This window comes from Crinia signifera, chromosome 5 (genome assembly GCF_055691185.1).
Source record: "Crinia signifera chromosome 5, ASM5569118v1, whole genome shotgun sequence".
Taxonomy (NCBI): Eukaryota; Metazoa; Chordata; class Amphibia; order Anura; family Myobatrachidae; genus Crinia; species Crinia signifera.
Window position 1 is genome coordinate 263,772,542 of NC_139221.1, and position 19,306 is coordinate 263,791,847.

Here is a 19,306-nt window from a genome sequence, read left to right on the forward strand (position 1 = left end):
TTCTCCAGAAAAGACAACTGTTAAAGGGGAAAGAGTGCTGGCCTGGCCGAAACTGTTAAAGGGGAAAGAGTGCTGGCCAGGTATTATCAGAGAGTGGGTCCATCTAGCCAAAATAACAGCCCATTTTCACCTAAATGCCGGCTCCATCCTTGAAAACCAGTTATTCCTGGTCATCCCGTTCGCACTGCACTGTAAGCAATGGCATCAGTGATCCAGCTCTGTCTATGATTTTAAAGGGACCCCAGTCAGATGACATGGGTCAATTGTTTATACTGCCCTGTTACCCGAATCGGATTTACAGGTTACTGCACCCAGAGTATTTTTCCAGTGTGTCGTGACATGGGTTAACCCACCAATAAACCACTAACCTTACCTCATCCTGCAAGCAATAGGATCAACAACCAACAACAATCAACAACACATTTACCATTATTTAGAATGATGTGTTTCTTGTGTGACAGGTGTGGTGTGGCCCTTGATTTACTGTACAGAGCATTCAAATTTGTAAAGCTGTTGTCGGTCTGGGTAACAAAAGAAAAAAAGACTTGGAGCTTTCAGTTACTTCTACATAGTATTGCGTGAGACTCCTATATAGCCCACGATATTATTTATCTAACCTGACAGCTTTCTGTATTAGAAGAACTTGTTGTGAGTGTTCCTGCCATGCACTGGGCATTTGTGTGAGGCAGAGGTGGAATTCTATCCTCTCTGAGATGCTGAAGGTGGAATGAGTCAATGATATTCCTTACTTGCCAGGCACGTTCCCTAAGCCCAGCTCTCTTGCGGTCAATATGCTGATATATGGAACAAGCTCTCATTATATTCTCTCTTAAATATTTTAGTCATTAGTTTAATGTTTTACTAGTCTATCTATGGTCGAAAGGTTAGCTTCCGAAAAATGATTTCTTCTCATTTGTACATTTTTACAGAACTTTACCTTCTTGTAAAACTATGCAAATAGCTTATAATACTGTACAGAAACAGATAACATAGGGATTTCATTATTGTTATTACTATTGTCATCATTAGTCTGCTAATATTTCTGCAAAACAAGTAATTTAATTGGAACGGTATAATATCAGAAAATGCTGATTATACAGTGATCATGGAATTGGTTCCCATAGGAAAATTCCAAATCTTGATAAGTATAAAAAAGCGTTAGGGGCCGGGGGGGCGGGATTCGAATTGTTTAAAAAAAACACGGGTTTTTGGAATAGTTCAGATACGGGATGTACGGATACGGGATACCGTACCTGTATAAATATTTCAATGTCTTTTCTGCCTTTATACATGTTTGCAATTTCTTAGCTCAAATATTTAGCTTTTTTTCGGGAAGCTATTACGGATTTGTATTTTTAATCACAATAAATAAAGTCTTAAGTTTTAATGTAAGAAGTCCAGAGCGTACCACAAAAGAAGAAATCACTTGGTTTTAAGTACAGTTTTATTGTATCAACGAGACGAATTAGCACAATTCATGAGATATAGGTAAACTCATTGTATTTAGGATTGGATTAAGATTTAGGATTGGACCAACAGGATATTACAGAGAACATTTGGCTTGTGGGATATTATTCTATGGGTAGATTACTTAATAACCTGTAACTGGGTTCTATACCCGTAATACCTACAGTACGCAATGCTTGGCAATACATGACTAATGTTATCTTTTGTTTGGCGTTCTTATTATTATTATATATGGCGTTTCCCTTATATGTAAATTAATTTAGATTCTGCATTTGTAGGGAACCACCTACATTTTATGTTCCTGTTTAGTGGTGGTGTTATATGACTGCAACAGTGCAGTCCAAAGAAAATGAGCAACTTTTTATTGTAGCAACTTTATGTTATGCATTTTGTTTATTTGTTTTACTTCTGAAATACATACTTATATTTCTGTCTATGATCAGCCAAGTATGTAGAGTATGTTTCCAATAAAAGAGATAGGCATAACTTAATAACGATGCAGTGTTCGTTTACAGAAAAAAAAATCTCTGGCTCCAAACCAAAAGAAACCTAAATATTTGGCCAGCAGTTTGTCGTTTACAGTAATCCCAGCATATTTCCCTTATTTCTTATATCTCTTCCTAAAACATATGCCTGTATCCTTAAACATAAGTCAACAGAGAGCTGGCAGACAGAGAGATAAAGGTTTGGGTTGCAAGGTTTATTGTTTTAGCAGAGCTGAGGTTTAGCCATTCAATATGCTGATAATTGCTGTTTGACTTATCCCAAGTGACAAAGGCTTGAGCCACATACATTTCATAATGCATGCAGTGATATACTGTACTGTAGTGTGACAGGGCAGAGGTAATGTATAGGGGATTCACATAAAGGGAAACAGACAAAGTCATGGTGTGATAGATAGATCTTGTTATTTAGGAATGAACATCTCACTTTAAACAATGTCTTAGAAATTAACATACATGTACATGTGTTACTCATACATACCTACTCTCTGGCTGCCCTTTCCGGAAGAGGGCAGCCAGCTCAGGGGGGGAGGGGCCATTCAGAGTGAAAAGGGGTGGAGCACGGAGGGAGTCACATGTGTGGCTACTTGTATGGGGCATGGCCAGAGTGAGCGCGCCGTTTTAGCCACACACCCCAACGTGCAATGGTGGTTTTAAAGCATTGCACTGCAGTGGGCGGGGCTAAAACTGCGCTATTCGTGTAATTTAACCCGCATCCCCCCCCCCCCCACCAAGGGGGGGGGGATCGCAGGAGCTGGCTGGCTTTATCGGGAGGGTTGCCCCTGTGGTACTTTCTGGGAGGGTAAGCAACTCTGGTATTAGTCTAAATTGATCATCAGTTTTTGAAATCTGAAATTTCACGTATGTATACTTGCATTTACTTACATAGTCGGCAAAGCCTTAGGTGGTTTTACTTTGTGTGGTTTTGTGCTATAGGCACCATGACCCCTCAATCTGCCCATGCTGTTTATGGCAGATCTGGGATCCCAAAGCATTCCGCAGGAATACATAGGAAGGTCACTCTGGAAAGACAGAGTTGTACTGCACCAGCATATTTATAGTGACATATCCGAGGAACAAAGTGCCACTTTCAGTATTTGAATTATTGCATTCAGTGTATGTGTTATGTGTATATGTGGTTTACAGTTTTTCATGGTACTATGAACTGGTTATGTAAAGGCCATAGAGATGCGTGACCCCGCGTGTCTCCATCGCCTGATGGTTAATATCCAGCGTGCTGGATAAATATAGCAATCACCAGTGTCAGGGCCAGTGTTCTCACCAGAGAACATGACAGATCACTAAGTACACAGTGCTGACACATCGATGCGTGCTGCTGAGCGATCTTGTTGAGCGTTCTGAGCGATCTAGCATCGCTCAGAACGCTCAGCGTATCTCCCCGTATGTATTCCCCATTAGTTTTAAGGATATACTCTTTGAATTCATGTTTATACCCATTTCTTCACCCGTTCCCTGCACAGTATTTTTTATACCTAAAAACATTGTTTTGGTTTATGTAAATGGAAGTAGAACGTAAGCAGTGTTACCCGTTGAGTATGTTCCAAAGAAATCTAATCACGGATTTCCCTTTTTTGCTATCTTTGCTATCCATCTCAGGTTACACTGTAGTCATTTTAAGTGTGTAGAGTAGATATCATATGCACTACAAATCATATCTTCGAAGAACCCCAAGTAGGTTTTACATGAATGTTTTATGTTAGATTTCAGTGAATCACTAAAGACAAAAATCTAAACTCCTGTGTAAACATCTCCCTTTTCTGGCGGGACTCGTAATAACTCCATCAACATACCCCTACAGCAGTGAAGAGCTGGAGATGTTATCATCTAAAGCTTCAACTGTCCTGTGAAGATTGGCTGATACTGTTAAAAAGCCACTATCGATTGTTTGTTGTGAACTCATAGTGCCCTTAATGTATCCAGCCTAAAATGTCTCTGACTGGCCCTTAGATCATAATCTGTGTTCGGTAGAAGAACTCAGCACTGCAGGGAAATTTTGCTGCCTCTATTTTCAGTAAGTGCTTTAGAGTAATTTAGCAAAACATAAAGTATATGTACAGAAGTTGTGTGAGTCAGAGTATGTTTTGTCATCCTGGACCCTTGATGGCTAACCTTGACACTCCAGATGTTGTTGAACTACACATCTCGGCATGCTCTGCCACAGTTTTGCTATTTGGCCATGCTAAAACGGATGCAGGGCATGCTGGGATGTGTAGTTCAACAACAGCTGGAGTGTCAAGGTTAGCCATCAAGGTCCTAGACCAATATTAGCCCCCCTGCCCTTTTCACTGGCTTTGAAAATCATTTGCCGTTTATGGTTAACTCTTGTAAAGCAAGTAACTATGTGTGAGATTGGGACCTACTGATTCCAAAGTTCTTTTTATAGGATTACACCTGTGCTAAGCATCACTTCCGGCATATTATGGAGACTGCCCGCTCTATTTGGTTGTGTTCACTGCATATTCTGACTCAATAACCAGGCTGTAAGTGTAATGCGTCTAAGACAGTTCATCTGTGTATGTCTGTGTTGGACCATTACTTACGCCAGGAGACTTTGTCAGACAGTGTCAACTCAACTGAAGAGGCATGCATGAAGAATCCAGAAGAGGGTTCAGAGTGTAATATTAATGCATGCTTCTCATATTTCAGCCAAGTGTAGGATTCCCTTCTTGCTCCCCTTTGTCACATATGCCCCCTCCACTATTCTATTTTCATGGGACTTTGGCTTCTAGCCCTCCTGCTCTCACTTTCCTGCTCTTAGCACTAGGGATGGCCATCAGTGGGTTAACTTTCATCAATCACCATCAATGGTACAGATGGAGCGGGACTTATCTATCCAGGGGATGGCGATGGTGACGCCAGCCGCCAACCCCTGCCCCGCGCCATCTGTATGCCGGAAGGGGACGCTCGCGCATGAGGTGCGCGCGCGTCCCCTTCTGACGGTGCTGCCGGCGGTCGCCCGGTGTCTACACCGGGTCCCCGCACCCCCCCCCCCCCCGAAGCCCCCCGCAGCCCCGCCTCACCGCCCCAATACTGAGATGCGCGTGCGTGGGGGACGCATGCGCGTCTCAGTCAGATGGACATTGGCGATTCGCCAGCAACAATAAAACCCGCTCCATCTGTACCATTGGTGATTAACCTTGATGGTATAAAACCATCAATGGTTTTACCCACTAATGGTCATCCACGTGCCAGGACAAGGAGCACCCCCAATAGATTCACAAAGCTCCACCCCTCCTCATATTGGCCTGCAACCCATTGCACATGTAAAAAATATATATATATATATATATATATTTTGTTTTTGTTTACATCTGTTTACCAAAAAGGGTGATTTTTATGTTATTTTTATCAATTTTATGTATTAAATACTATTTGTGAACTTAAGTTGTTTTATTACCTTAGCGCCCTCTGAAACCCCACTTTTCTTTCATTTCTGTTTCTTGGATTCTGTCTAACAGAGGATCCCTTAGAGGTGCTGCTCTTTAAAAATTCTGAGCTGGGATAGGGGACTCCTACATATATATATAACTAATTCTGGACTAAAAACAAAGGTACAGAGGCAAATGATAATAGTAATAATAAAGTTAGTGTTACAATGTTGAAGAATGAAGAATGTTGAAGAATGAAGCACACTTATGAGTGGCGAATAAGAGGACCTCCCCCATCTGTACATGCAGGACTAGGGAGGGAATTGATGATGCGCAGGAGCATGCATTGTTAACGATATTCCACATAGACACTAGACAAGATCATAAAAGATATCACTCAGAAGGGCCCTTTTAGTATCCCATCTAGTGTGTATGGGGTTAAAGTTCAATAATGCGAATAAGATGCTAAATTCAGGAATAAGTCTGAGGGCCAGATGTATTAAGCTTCAAAAATTGATGAAGTGGAGAGTGATAATCGACCAGCCAATCAGCTCCTATCTGCCATTTTTCAAATCCAGACTGTAAAATGGCATTTAGGGGCAGATTGGCTGGCTTTTTATCACTTTTTGAAGCTTGAAACATCTGGCCCTAAGTGGCTCCATGCACCTCACGCCTTTTGGAGAAAAAAGGATCTGTACCATCCTGTAATTTCACCAAAGCCACTCTGCTTTTCTTTCAGCAGCGTTTACTATCTTTCTTCATCTCCCTCAACATCACTCTGCTTCATGACCCCCAACCCTTGTTATTCATTACACTCACCTCTGTTTTTCATCACCCCTCAGCACTGTCCTCCCACCCCTGAGATTTATCACACCTCACCCCTGTTAATAATCACACAACCCCCCTTCACTTAATTTACACACACACTAGTGAATAAGGCTTGCTATCCCATCCTTTCCCTGCCACTTACCTCACGCATCACATGGGGTGCCTACACCTGGTCACCTGAGCAATAGCTGCCAGTCACTAACATTCTGGGAGCACGCTGACAGTCTGGGAGATCTGCACAGCACTAGAGTCCAAGTTAATCAGTGACTGGGAGCTGCTGCATCTGTGCTGGGTAGTAAAAAGGGCAGGGTGAGGATGAAACAGAACGCCTGGCTGTGGCAGATGGTGTTCTATACCCATGGGGCCCCGTTATTTAGGGGGCTGACTAGAATACCCCATGGCTTTTGATCCCATGTGCAATGCAAACACTGCACTTACTAAAGCCCTTGTCAGTAGCACTGGTTACCACTGCATGTCAATTTCTAACATCCTGTGTAACAACAATAACATACTATATAACCTGCCTCCATTTTATTATATCTTATTATGTTCTGTATGAAACTTAAAGGAGAGACCAGATGTTTTTATAATGACAGAATACAATACAAAGGGCAGTATTCAATGTGAAATATCGCCGTGTGCAGCAAATCCTGTTTAGGATTCGCTGCACACTCACTGTGTTCTGGAGGGCTGGCTGCCACTCGCTCTCCCTGTATTCAATGTCGGAGGGGTGAGTTGCCCCTCGCGGCGAATCTTAACCCCTGCAGCGGACAAGCGTCCGTGGCAGGGAGCCGTGGAACGGTGGCAGGCATGGAGATTGAAGTCTCCCTGCCTGCCCCAGAACGTATGTGGGGGGAGGTGGGCTCCCCGGGACCCAGGCAGCACAAGCTGCCCCCCCCAGAGCCAGCAGGGGACCGGGTATATTCACTGCTCCTGATCATGCATATGTAATGATCGGGTGCAGTGAATATATGAATATCTAATGAGCGGCTCGGCTCCCGGCCCCCTGCTGTCTGCTCTGTGTAAAAATATATATATATAATTTTTTTTTAATTAAAATATATATTCATGTGCTATAAGCACAGCGAAAATCACTCAGAAAGACGGCGAGAAGTGCACATTGAATAGGGTTGCTCGCTTTTTGAGAGCAAAAGTCTCCGTCCAACACGAGAAAAGCACAAACTCGCCATAAAACACGGCAAATTTTTCTCATTGGATACTGCCCAAAGTGTGTTCCTAGCAAAGTGCATTGATCCAGTCATTGTCCAATTATAGCAAAGTTTGTAGTACTGAATATATAACTAATTTAGTATTTAAAAAAAAAATATATATATATATTTATTAATTACAGTCAATAATGAATAATATTTTTTACATTTTGCAATCAAAATAATTCTCACAAATACAGTGGCGTAACTATAAATTTTGCTCCCCCCAAGCCAAAAAGTTTGTAGCGCCCCCCCCCCCCCCCCCCCCCCCCGGCTCCTCTCCACGTATAACAGAAAAGCTGTTTCAGGAGAGAGGAAGAGAGACCAGCAGACACCGCTGCTTCCCTTGGCTCCAATGCATCCCAGGCCGCCCTAGCACTCTCATTTGCCCGCCCATCCTGTACACAGTAGCCAATAGCCGGCTCTGTGTACAGTCAATTGAATCAGTGGGGGGATTTGTCGTCTCTGCCATGGCCGCACCCATGCTGTGGCTGACTTGCCTCCAGTGATCTGCCAGTGGACAGCGGCAGTCAGCAGCATGTCAGTTCGTCGATCGGGTGCCGGCGCCCCCACAGACGCCTCTGTGGCTTGCTCCCCCAAGCGGCAGCTGGGGCTGCCTTACAGTAGTTACGCCACTGCACAAATAATACCATATCCTCCTTATAGTCCGTTTGCTACAATATTTGCGGGACATGGAGAGATGCATGAAACCTTCCAAATACAACTAGTGGACAAGCTGCCCCTATCAACCAATAGGCTTCTAGCTATTATCTATCTAGTACATTACATAAAATATTAGGTAGTATCTGATTGGCTGTTATGAGCGACTGCACCACTTCTCTTCTTTCGAAGATTTGATACATCTGTGCCTCAGTGATTTTCGTACACACACTCCGTGTATTTCGTACACTAAATCCGTGTATTCTGCTTGATCTGCAATTGGCTGAGTAAGCTCACAATAGATGGCTATATGACTGTTCCGTCATGCCAACTTAAAGGTATAGTGTAAAACTTTTACCTATCGCAATATGAATAACAAAGAGAAGATACACATTCAGCAACGTGTTTAGTGGTTATTACTGTTCATTTATATTTTATTGCACTCATACCCTAAAACAAAAGGATTGTTTCCTTATGTGAAATAAACTAATGTAACCTGTCGGTACCATTTCCGAATGCCTATGAAACAGTTCATTGTTGTAACTGTTAATGACCACAAAGTTGGTCTTAAACACATCAATGCGTCTTCCTGACAGTATTTCAAACAGCTGAGCCCATTATTTATCCCGGACATTTCATTTTGATTAACAGACCTGGGAGCAGGAGACCATGGTCCATGGGACTACAATATTTATCATTCTGGGGAGAAGCTGGGAATTTCTACCTGTCATGGCTGACATGTTAATTCAAAGAAAGGCTTATATAGTCCATGCCTTCATGAATGGTGTTTATACAAGTACACAGGTAGAAGTAATCTGTCTGCAGAGGCTCAGCTCTCTAGGAACTAGATTAGTGATAGAACAATGCATTGATACATATACTATATCTTGTCTGAGAGTTTTGTATGTGGGGGGTTGCAATAAAATACTTCCCCCCTAAGGACAAATTGTAATTAAAAATACAAGGATTATTGTATGTAAAATGTAAAGCTCATGCAAACAAGCCTGTACGTGATTGTGTTTTGTTTTCATTTTCCGAATGTATTCCATTTTGACAGCACAAAGGTAAATATAAGATGGATAGAGTTACTAATCTCGCTCTCAGTTACCAATACACTCTGTGCACAGATGGGGCCTAGATCACATTCTCCATGTGTCCAGATTATTGCCCACAGTAGCAACTAAAGGGCCCATTTACTATAGGATCGCATATACAATGCGATATGGGCAGGATCTACCACCATGGATCACATTGCAATATGCGGTCCTATCGGTGGGATGTATGTTCCTGCAGACACAGGGACAGGGGCTACGGAAGGAGCCTGTCCCTGCAACTGCTGTGCCGGGTGCTGGGGGTCTGTGCATGCACGGTTAGTGCTGACCCCTGGCTGACCCCACTGGCTGCACTGCGTCGCCAGCAGTGCCTTATGTAATCCATAGGCTACAATGGGCTACCGTCATCTCAGAATGGCAGTAGGCGCGGGACCCGATGCAATGCTGCCCGATACTGGTACATCGGGCAGCATTGCATCCCCCATAGAAACCTATAGGTTCTAAAATAGTACTGGCATAGTTGCCTACCCTCCTGCATTCTGCAGGAGACTCCCTGAAATAGCAGCAATCTCCCTCTCTCCCTCATTAGTCTAGCAATCTCCCTAATTTCACCTTGCCCACATTACACTGTTACATTTTTGGGGAAAAAAGGAATGAGGGACAGATACATTTACATTGAATCATCAGCACCATTTCCCAGCACTTTACCAAGTATAGTAGTTCTTACTAACTGCTTTGGGGCTCATCTACATTTGGATATAAGTCATTTTAATTGACACACCCACGCTTCTAGGTGCCATGTTCACAATCTCTTTCATAATCTCTCCATATATGGAACTAGCCACGCCCTTTGGGTGGAGCATGGCACGCCCCCTCAATGGGGCACTTTGCAAAATTATATTACCAACTATAATCTCCCTGAAACTAGCTTTCAAAAGTAGGCAAGAATGAGTACTGGTTCTTACTGACCAGCATGGCATTGGATCACAAGAATAGCCACCTAGGTACTGTATGTTACCCAAATGTTTACTAAATACAATGACCTACCAGCCTGCTTTGTGTGTAGACAGCTTAAATATTTGGAATTAATATTAGCACATGGTTGTATATTGCAAAATGATCCCTCTTAGGAAGTGAGCAGGTTACGGGAGGACAACCTAATCTTTCAGGGGTGCAGAGGATTGGCAACAAATTTGGGCATCTCCTGCAAGAGAGAGTAGGCTAGTATGGATAAATGTAAGTTTGAAATCTGCCTTGTAAAATGTTATCCATATGCCCCTTGTGGGTTTTGAATTTCACCACTTTTTTTCTGCCATGATATGATCTTAAATATTCTGGGGGTTATTGAGATGTAGTTGCAAGTGCGTCAATCATTGCAAATACTGATTTTCGGGACTTTGTGCATGAGCAGGACCCAGGGCCAGATGCACTAAGCTTCAAAAGTGATAACATGAAGAGTGATAAACAACCAACCAATCAGCTCCTGCCTGACATTTTTGGGTACTCTTTACCTAGTACGGCGCCCGTCGCGGGCATCGCGGGTACATTTATGTGTGGCCGCGACGCGACCGACGCGATGCCCGCGATTTCCCATTGAAACCCATGTTAAACATGGAAATCGTGTCGGTCGCGTCGCGGCCGGCCATAAATGTACCCGCGATGCCCGCGACGCTCCCGATTTCCCATAGGAATCAATGTTAAAAGGCGCGATGGACCCGATTTTACTGTTAAATGGCTCAATCCACCCGATTTGGCCATAGGAATCAATGTTAAATGGGCCACAGAGCCCATTAACCCTTAAATGCCCCCCCAAATTTTTAACGCCACCCCACGATCCACGCCAACCCGAAGCGTGGCGAGCGCAGCGAGCCCGCGAGGGGCGGCGGTACGCGTCCTCCGACCTTTTCATGCCCTACTATCCACTAGGGCGTGGTGTGAGAATATAATAGTGTGGCGAGCGCAGCGAGCCACCGAGCCCGAAGCGTGGCGAGCGCAGCGAGCCCCGCGAGGGGACGCGGATACCTTCACAGTTATGCGCGTCCCCTCGCGGCCTTCACAGGTGTCCGTGGCGACGCGGACACCTGTGAAGCCCACGAGGGGACGCGTCTACCTGTGAAGGTATCCGCGTCCCCTCGCGGGGCTCGCTGCGCTCGCCACGCTTCGGGCTCGGTGGCTCGCTGCGCTCGCCACACTATTATATTCTCACACCACGCCCTAGTGGATAGTAGGGCATGAAAAGGTCGGAGGACGCGTACCGCCGCCCCTCGCGGGCTCGCTGCGCTCGCCACGCTTCGGGTTGGCGTGGATCGTGGGGTGGCGTTAAAAATTTGGGGGGGCATTTAAGGGTTAATTTGGCCTATTTGGCCCCAAATCGGGTCCATTGAGGCATTTAATAGTAAAATCGCGGTCAATCTGCCGTTTTAACATTGTTCCCTACGGGAAAATCGCGGTGATCGCGGGCATCGCGGTCATCCCGATTTACCCGCGATGCCCGCGATGACCGCGATTTTTACCCCCGACGCCCGCGATTTCAATCGCGGGCGCCGTTCTAGGTAAAGAGTACCCATTTTTGAACGTGCGCTAACAGGTCCTGTGGCATAGGATGCACGCTGACACCAGACTGTCATTGATTGGGAAGGGCAGGGGACAGAATCACGCTCAGTTTGGATAAATAGTGGCACATCGCCACTGCATAGGGGGTGGGAGAAGGCCGGAGATCTCTGTCATGTGATGGAAATTTCCTAGCCTCTGAGATGGATGGCTTGAGCTGTACCAGTGGTGGGTGCTTTTTTCTGATGCTGCGTCCTAGGATGCAGGTAGGCTCTCTGCTGCAGCACGAGGAGGAGGCGTCTGCTTGTAATAGATATCACTGCTGCTTCCAAGGAAACCATGGTGATAGCAACTCCGCCCACACCTGAATGACCCCCTTCTGTGTGGAGTTCCATCATGTTTGTTCTGCCAGGAATTAAAACCACACTACACAGCAGAATGGAGCTTCAGCATCCTAGTCCCAACTGCCACATTTAAGTACCGGTCCCTGCTCTCAGTGTTATTAGAAGCTGCCTTTGTTATGACTGTGGGGGCGGTCCTAGACATTGCTGTTGGGTGTCCTGTGGAAGATCATATAGTGGGAATGTTTTTCATAGCAATTTAATCTTTTTTCTTTTTTGGTGATGAACTCTTTAGTTTATTTATTTATACTTTGATGTGTAAGGCATATGCTGTGTTATGTTATTTCGGTAGCTATAGTAATCTTGTCCAATTTAAATGTAGCATATTAATTGATACAGGTCAAACCCAGAGTTATATGTCCAGTGACTACTAAACTGTTCAAAACAGGTGATGGTAATCATCCATTAAGAGGGAAGTCCAGAAACAGAGCATTGTGTCCCTCCTGGCATGGTTCATACTGGGGGGGCATGATGATGAATGGCAGTATGCCAACTCCAAACAGGTAACAAAAGTGCACATAACTAAAAAGGCGTTTATAGTAATCCATACAGGAGATTGGAATTGTATATTGAAACATTTGTCCTGATTCTGATTCAAATGCTGTCGCGACCGTTTTAGCTTCTCTTGCCAATGTCTGTGACCATAGGCTAATGCTATCATCAGCCCTTCCCTGGTGTACAAGAATGTATCTGAATGTGCAAGGACTTAAGGGCTGTACATTGGGGACTGAGTCCCATGTATAATCAAGATGTAGTTAAACCATCAGAGAGACGGCTAACTACATCCTGCCAGCCCCGGGACCCAATACACTGTGCAGACTGCGTCTAGTGCAAATTTTCATTCCTGCAGACTATTTGGCCTGGCAATAGCGAAGCTGCAGGGCCGTGGATCGCTATCACCCGCTGTGTACACCCGGTGCGATTCTGTCAAACCTTGTAGGTGATTTTGACAAGCTAGTTAAAATCGCCTGGAAGAATTGACCCGTGTGTACACAGCTTTAGATGTCTAATTACAGCATAGTAAAGTGTCAACAGTTTCAAACGTCGACATGACAATGGTCAACACTGTTTTTCTGTCTTTTATTTCAACTTACTCTTCATTTACCATACACATGGACTACGATTGGGAATAGTAACCTATGGTGAGCGTAATAGGCCACCTTGCCTGAAGTGTGGCAAGCAAAGTGATCCCGCAAGGGTCTATGCTTCCAATAATCGTTGTCACAGACTGTGAAATGTACACATTGGGGAAAATTTACTAAGATGTGTACTCTACTTCACATGTGATGTTCCTGTGGACAACCAATCAGAATCTTCTTATTTATTTAGCACCCTCTAGAACAGGGGTGGCCAAACCTGTCCTCAAGTTCTACCAACGGTGCATGTTTTCCAGGAAACCTGTGGATCTATAGTAGGAATGAATGCAGCATGTTTTAAAATGTGACAGTTAGTAATGACTACAGCTGTGCACCAGCTAGGTAACCTGGAAAACGTGGACCGTTGGTAGATCTCGAGGACCGGTTTGGCCACCCTTGCTCTAGAACTGGGGTAGCCAACCCTAGTCCTCGAGAGCTACCAACAGTGCATGTTTTGCTGGTCTCCTCACAGAATCACAAGTGAGCTAATTAGCTCCATCTGTGTATCTTTTAAAATGTGTCAGTGATTAATGATTGCAGCTGTGCAGCAGCTAGGTTGTCTGGAAAATGTGAACTGTTGGTAGCTCTCGAGGGCTAGGGTTGGCTACCACTGCTCTAGAAGATATTAAACAGGATCTGATTGGTTGCCCATAGCAACATCACATGTGAAGTATAATACACATCTTAGTAACTTTCCCCCATTTTGTCCAAAAATAGCAAAAACTTGTGTCAACCTTTTCTTGCGTCTACCATTTATATATGAACCTTTTGTACCTGTCGACATTAGATACAGTTGACTTTTTCGCTGTCAACATTTTGACCCTGTTAAGCTTTTATATGTCGACCATATGGGGTCGTCCGAATGATTGTCAATCTAATATATTTAGATCTATTATTATATTTGGTGGTCCTAGCTGCAAACCGAGGCTGCTTTAATAAAGCAGAGATTTAGATTCCATGATGTAACACAAAATAAATATATGATTTCTTTCATTTGCAATTGTTTCTAATTGTTTCTTTGTTCTATAGTTTAAGATTACATGGAGACATTAAACATTGTAAATTAAAACAAATACAGGAAAATGTGGGTATTCTGAAATGTTTTATGAATAGTGTTTGTATCTATACGTTTACTGTTATATTTGTCTGCATTTGCTATGGAATGGAATATTTTTGATGTATTAAATAGAGATAGTTGCTATGTACAAGAGGTCACAATATCTTTCATAATATCTGTTCCAGCTGCGTTCAGTGTAGTGAGCTTAAAAATGAGAGGAGAAAATGTCCGTCAATAAACAAGTGTAGAGGGTATATTAACTTAAGTGTGGGTTTTTAAGTTCCCGCATCATCGCCGGCTGCCACGTTCTACCGCATCACCGGCTGCCGCTGTCCGTTGGGCTGTTTTACCAGGCAAGTGAATAGCTTTCCATAGTTCTGTACTATGGAAAGTGGTTCACACTCCCTGTGAATATCACTCAGTGTGTATGCAATGAGCGTTTTTCTGCCCAGCTATTTTCACATAATAGTTCCTCATACACACTGGGCAAAACCCATGAGTTTGGCAGTCGACTGGTGCCAGAAAAATTGGTACTGTCGCATCAAGTTGCTAACGCTGCATAAACTGCTCTGTTAGAAACTGCTGCAGTACTATTCTAAACTCTTGGGACCAGACCCACTAAGCTTCAAAAAGATATAAAATGGAGACTTATAAACAACCAGCCAATACGCTCCTAACTGTCATGTTACAGGCTGGGTCTGAACTGTTACAATTAGGAGCTGGTTGTTTATTTCCACTTCAAACTTAGTGCATCTGGCCCAAATAGAGAGTTGAAGTAGAGAGAGATAACATCTCAACCAATCAGCTCCTTATTGCCACGTTGTGTTTGAAAAATGACAGGAGCTGGTTAATGGTAGTTTATCTCTCTCCATTTTAACTTTCTTCAAGCATTAATGCAGTGGTTCCCAAACTGTGCACCTAGGCTCCCTGGGGTGCCTTGGAGCACTTGCAGGGGTGCCTCAGGTTGGTGGTCCAGAACCAATTCAAGTTATTTATGGACAATGAAATAGGCAAAATCAGTGCTTGTGGCTTCCAATTAAGCATTTGTGGGTAAACAGAAGTGAATCATGTTTCTCACCACATAAGTGCACCTAAGGAAAACATTTAAATCACAACTTTTTAAATATTTTTCCTGAAATTAGTAACCAACTTTTGGCCTAGGGGTGCCGTGAAAAATATTCTGATACTTCAGGGTGCCGTGATTCAAAAAGTTTGGGAACCACTGCATTAATGCATATGCCCCCATGCGTCAGTTCTCCTGAAATATGAGATTTCTGAACAGATCAGGGATCGCATATTTTAGGAGAAATAGGAACATAATATGTAAACAAATTTCTGTTTTTATTAAATGTAGGCAACCTTTGAAGTAATTGTTTCCCAAAGTTATTTTCATTGCAACTGTTGGAACTCGCTTCACAGTAATTAATTAAGGCTTAGGCACTAGTGGGGGACCTAGGTATAGGCTGAGGTGCCGGGCAGGAGGGTAGTTTAGGGTTAGGCAGCGTGGAGGTAGAGTTAATGTTATGCACTTAGTAGGCTGGTTAGGCTGCTGGGGTGGTTAGGGTTAGGCTACAAGGGAGAGGGTTAGGCTGGAGGGAGGGGGGCAGAGGGTAGGTGCTGTAAGGATACTTACCTGACCCATTTACCTGGCATCATTATTCTGACAACTGGCATCCCCACTGCCGGTCATCCTATACAATATATACAGTGGCATATTTATAATGGTTACAGTGTGTGTACACGGTATCCACTGAACCATGCCCCACTCGCTGCACCAATTTCTTCAGTACTCACCTTTCCAGAGTCCACCATCTGCTACGGCAGCCCTGCTAAATCTCTGGGAAAATGGTGCGGCGCCAATTTTGCCAAAAGTCCTACGCATGAACAGTAGATGAAATCACTGCTGTAGCATGTGCTAGAACCCGGTGCCATCACTGTGTGCCCACGCTGCCCCAGAAAGACTGTACACCACCCCCCTGCTCTTAATACGCCCCTGTATAGATAAAAGATTGCTAGTGTACTTCTGCCCTCCTTAATATAGATATGTGTGTGATATTTTGCATAATAGTAGATTATGTTGCCGAAGAAATCCAAGTGAATACAGTCATTATTTTGGCTTAGGTCCCCCGCTGTCTGGAAAGTGTTACAGGCGTGTTTTTGGTCACCGACTGCCTTATTACTACTGGTCTGACCATGTTATTATAACCTGTGCTCCTTGAATAATATGAAAACAATGTTTATGAATGGAGTGTGTTTAGGGAGAGGTTGTACATGAACCCTGGGTCAATATATCAGGTATCTCCAGGGTGAGTTTCTATCCGACCTGTGATGCAATGTACAGCACTGATATTTTCTGTATTGTCTCACACTTACCATGTTTTATCTTTCCTGGCTAGGCCTGTCCCGGGCTCTCTATCTTCTCTACTGCATCTACACAACAGACAGCGACAACCCATGCCTGCTTCTATGCCTGGCACTCTGCCCAACCCCACCATGCCCGGATCCTCTGCCGTGTTGATGCCTGTGAGTTATTAATCTATGTTGTAAGCAACTGAGTGATATATGATTTAACTGTGTTGTTGCATTGGATTTATGCTTTTTAATGTCATAGCTGCCAATATTATACATATGGCCAATAAATCCTGTCTCAGACAGAGGAACTGGCTGGCAGCAAAATATGGGACATTAAAATTTAACTTTTTCTGGTTTCGAGCTAAGAATTTTTCTACCTAAGCTAGTGACAACACGTATGCCCTGGAGACCCCACATTTTACCTATCCTAGACATAGATCATGTGTCATGATTTAGAAAATATCATTGCAGTTTCTGCCACACCCCGTAGAATATGTGAATATCAGAACCAGATTTGTGGGGGATACAAGGAGTGCGTGCCCATGGCCCTCCTTTCTCTGTGGGCCTCCCAGCTTTGGATTACAGCTGCACTGCAAGCTGGATCAATTGAAAAGTAAATGGGGGGTGGAGACTGTACAGTGGTGATGGCCATTGGCAGTAGCGCACACAGGGGGGGTTTCTGAGTACCCAAAAAGCATGATATTACAAAGCCCCACTAATTTGCTGCTATTTAGTATCCAATAGGTTTTTATTGATTTTAGGTACAGCTTTTACAATACAGTTCGGTTATAAGTCCGTCCAGCATGGGACAATGCGTTAGCTTAATAAATCACATACAAAAAAAAAGGACAACTGGAACAGAAACAATAGTGCAAATATGAAGAAAGTGGAAGATAAATGGGGAAAGGGTGGATAGAGGTGGGGGAGAGGAGGGGGGGGGGGGTATTCCGGTATATTTAAGAATATATCAATTACAAGGCTGAGACATCTGGTATATATGTATACTGAGATGTGTGAGCGGATCGACAAATACTCTCACCAGAGGAGAGGGTCGGCAGGAGAGAGAGCGCGATGGGTGGGTGGTGAGCTTCCAGGACGCTGGAGGGGGGGTGGAAGCACTAGGGGGACGAGGAGGCCATTACGTCTTTGTAGGTCTTTGTGTCCCTGAAGAGCAGCCATCTGGACCACGTACTCCTAAACTGGGCGTGTCTATCGTCAGCCGAGGATAGAATGTCCTCCATGTCCATGTAAAAGTCTATTTTTTTGAACCAGTCTTTTATTGTTGGAGGTGAGGTGGAACGCCATCTCACCGGAATAACTGATTTAGCTGCGTTGTTCAGGTGACACAGCAGAGAATTTTTGTATCTCGAGAGGGGGGCTGGGGAAAGGTGAAACAGCCAAAATAGTTGGTCGGTGGGGATTTGATCGCCTAGGATGATCCCCGACAGCCTGATGATTTCTGTCCAGAAAGGCCGAATGAGGGGGCACTGCCACCATATATGAAATGGGTTCCCTGGGGCCCCCGTGCAGCGCCAGCAAATATTGGGAACTCCAGTACCCATTTTGGAGAGAGTATCTGGGCATCTGTACCAGCGGGACAAAAGTTTGTATTGTGTCTCACGGACTCCTACATTAGTGGAGCAAGCGTGGGCCAGGCAGAAAATCTTTTCCCAGTTAGTTTCACCTACTTCTTTTCCCAATTCGTGATCCCATGTTACCGTAAAGTGGGGGAGTTTGAGACTAGTATCTGCCAAAATAAGGTTGTAAAGCGTAGAGATGGTGTGTTGGGGGGGAGACGAATTGGCACAGAGGAGTTCAAAGGGCGACGGGGGTGTGGTAAGCGCGGTGGGAGGGTCCAGGGAATGGAGGTAGTGACGGACCTGAAGGTATCGCCAGAATTCCACGTCCGGCAGATTCCATTCAGCTTTAGCTTCAGCAAAAGACAGAAGACGTCCCCCTCTCACCAGCTGTCCCACTCGGAAGAGTCCCCTGTCTAGCCAGCGGCTGAAGGCCTTTAGGTCGGTGCCTGGGGGAAAGCTGTTAAGGGCAAGGAAGGACTTAAACGGAGAGGCCTTTGAGGAGATAGAGGGGAGTTTCCTAAGAGATTTCCAGGTTTGCATAGTGGGTCCTATCGTGGGGTGGTTCAGACCAGGTAGGGAGGGGAGCCACGGGGCAAGGTATACCGGGATGTGTATTTCCTGCTGCTCAATCTGAACCCATTGCTTCGATGTATCCCTTCTTGACCATTCAAGGATTCTAGTTAGCAGGGAGGCCTGGTAGTACCCTTGGATGTTTGGAAGTCTAAGGCCCCCTCTGAGTGTTGTTCTATGCAAGAGATCAAGCCTCAAACGCGGTCGTTTTCCTGCCCATACAAATTCACGTATAATGGCCTGTATGTCCTTGAACCAGTGTTGGGGGATCTTGATGGGAAGGGTTTGAAGGAGGTATAGGATCCTAGGGAGGAAATTCATCTTCAGGATTCCCAATCTGCCAAACCACGAGAAGGGCCGAGCCCTCCACGCACACAGGTCGTGTCGCAGTTTTGCAAGAAGGGGAGTGAAGTTAGCCTCGAAAAGCTGGGAGGGGCTTCTGGTGATGACTACTCCTAGGTATTTTAATTGGGAGTCATGCCAGGTGAAGGGAAACGCTGCTTTGAGGCCGGTGATTATATTAGGGGGCGTGGTGATATTTAGTGCAATTGAT

At 44.5% G+C, this 19,306-nt stretch overlaps 1 protein-coding gene across 5 annotated transcripts in view; it reads left to right on the plus strand.

Annotated features, from left to right (window-relative positions):
• CREB5 (cAMP responsive element binding protein 5) overlaps positions 1 to 19,306 on the plus strand; it is a 420,873-nt gene that overhangs the window by 285,821 nt on the left and 115,746 nt on the right. For all 5 annotated transcript variants that reach the window (XM_083188949.1, XM_083188952.1, XM_083188950.1 and 2 more), the window contains one exon: positions 16,648 to 16,774. In XM_083188949.1, the coding sequence (XP_083045075.1) occupies positions 16,648 to 16,774 (127 nt within the window). The remainder of the gene's footprint in view (positions 1 to 16,647; positions 16,775 to 19,306) is intronic.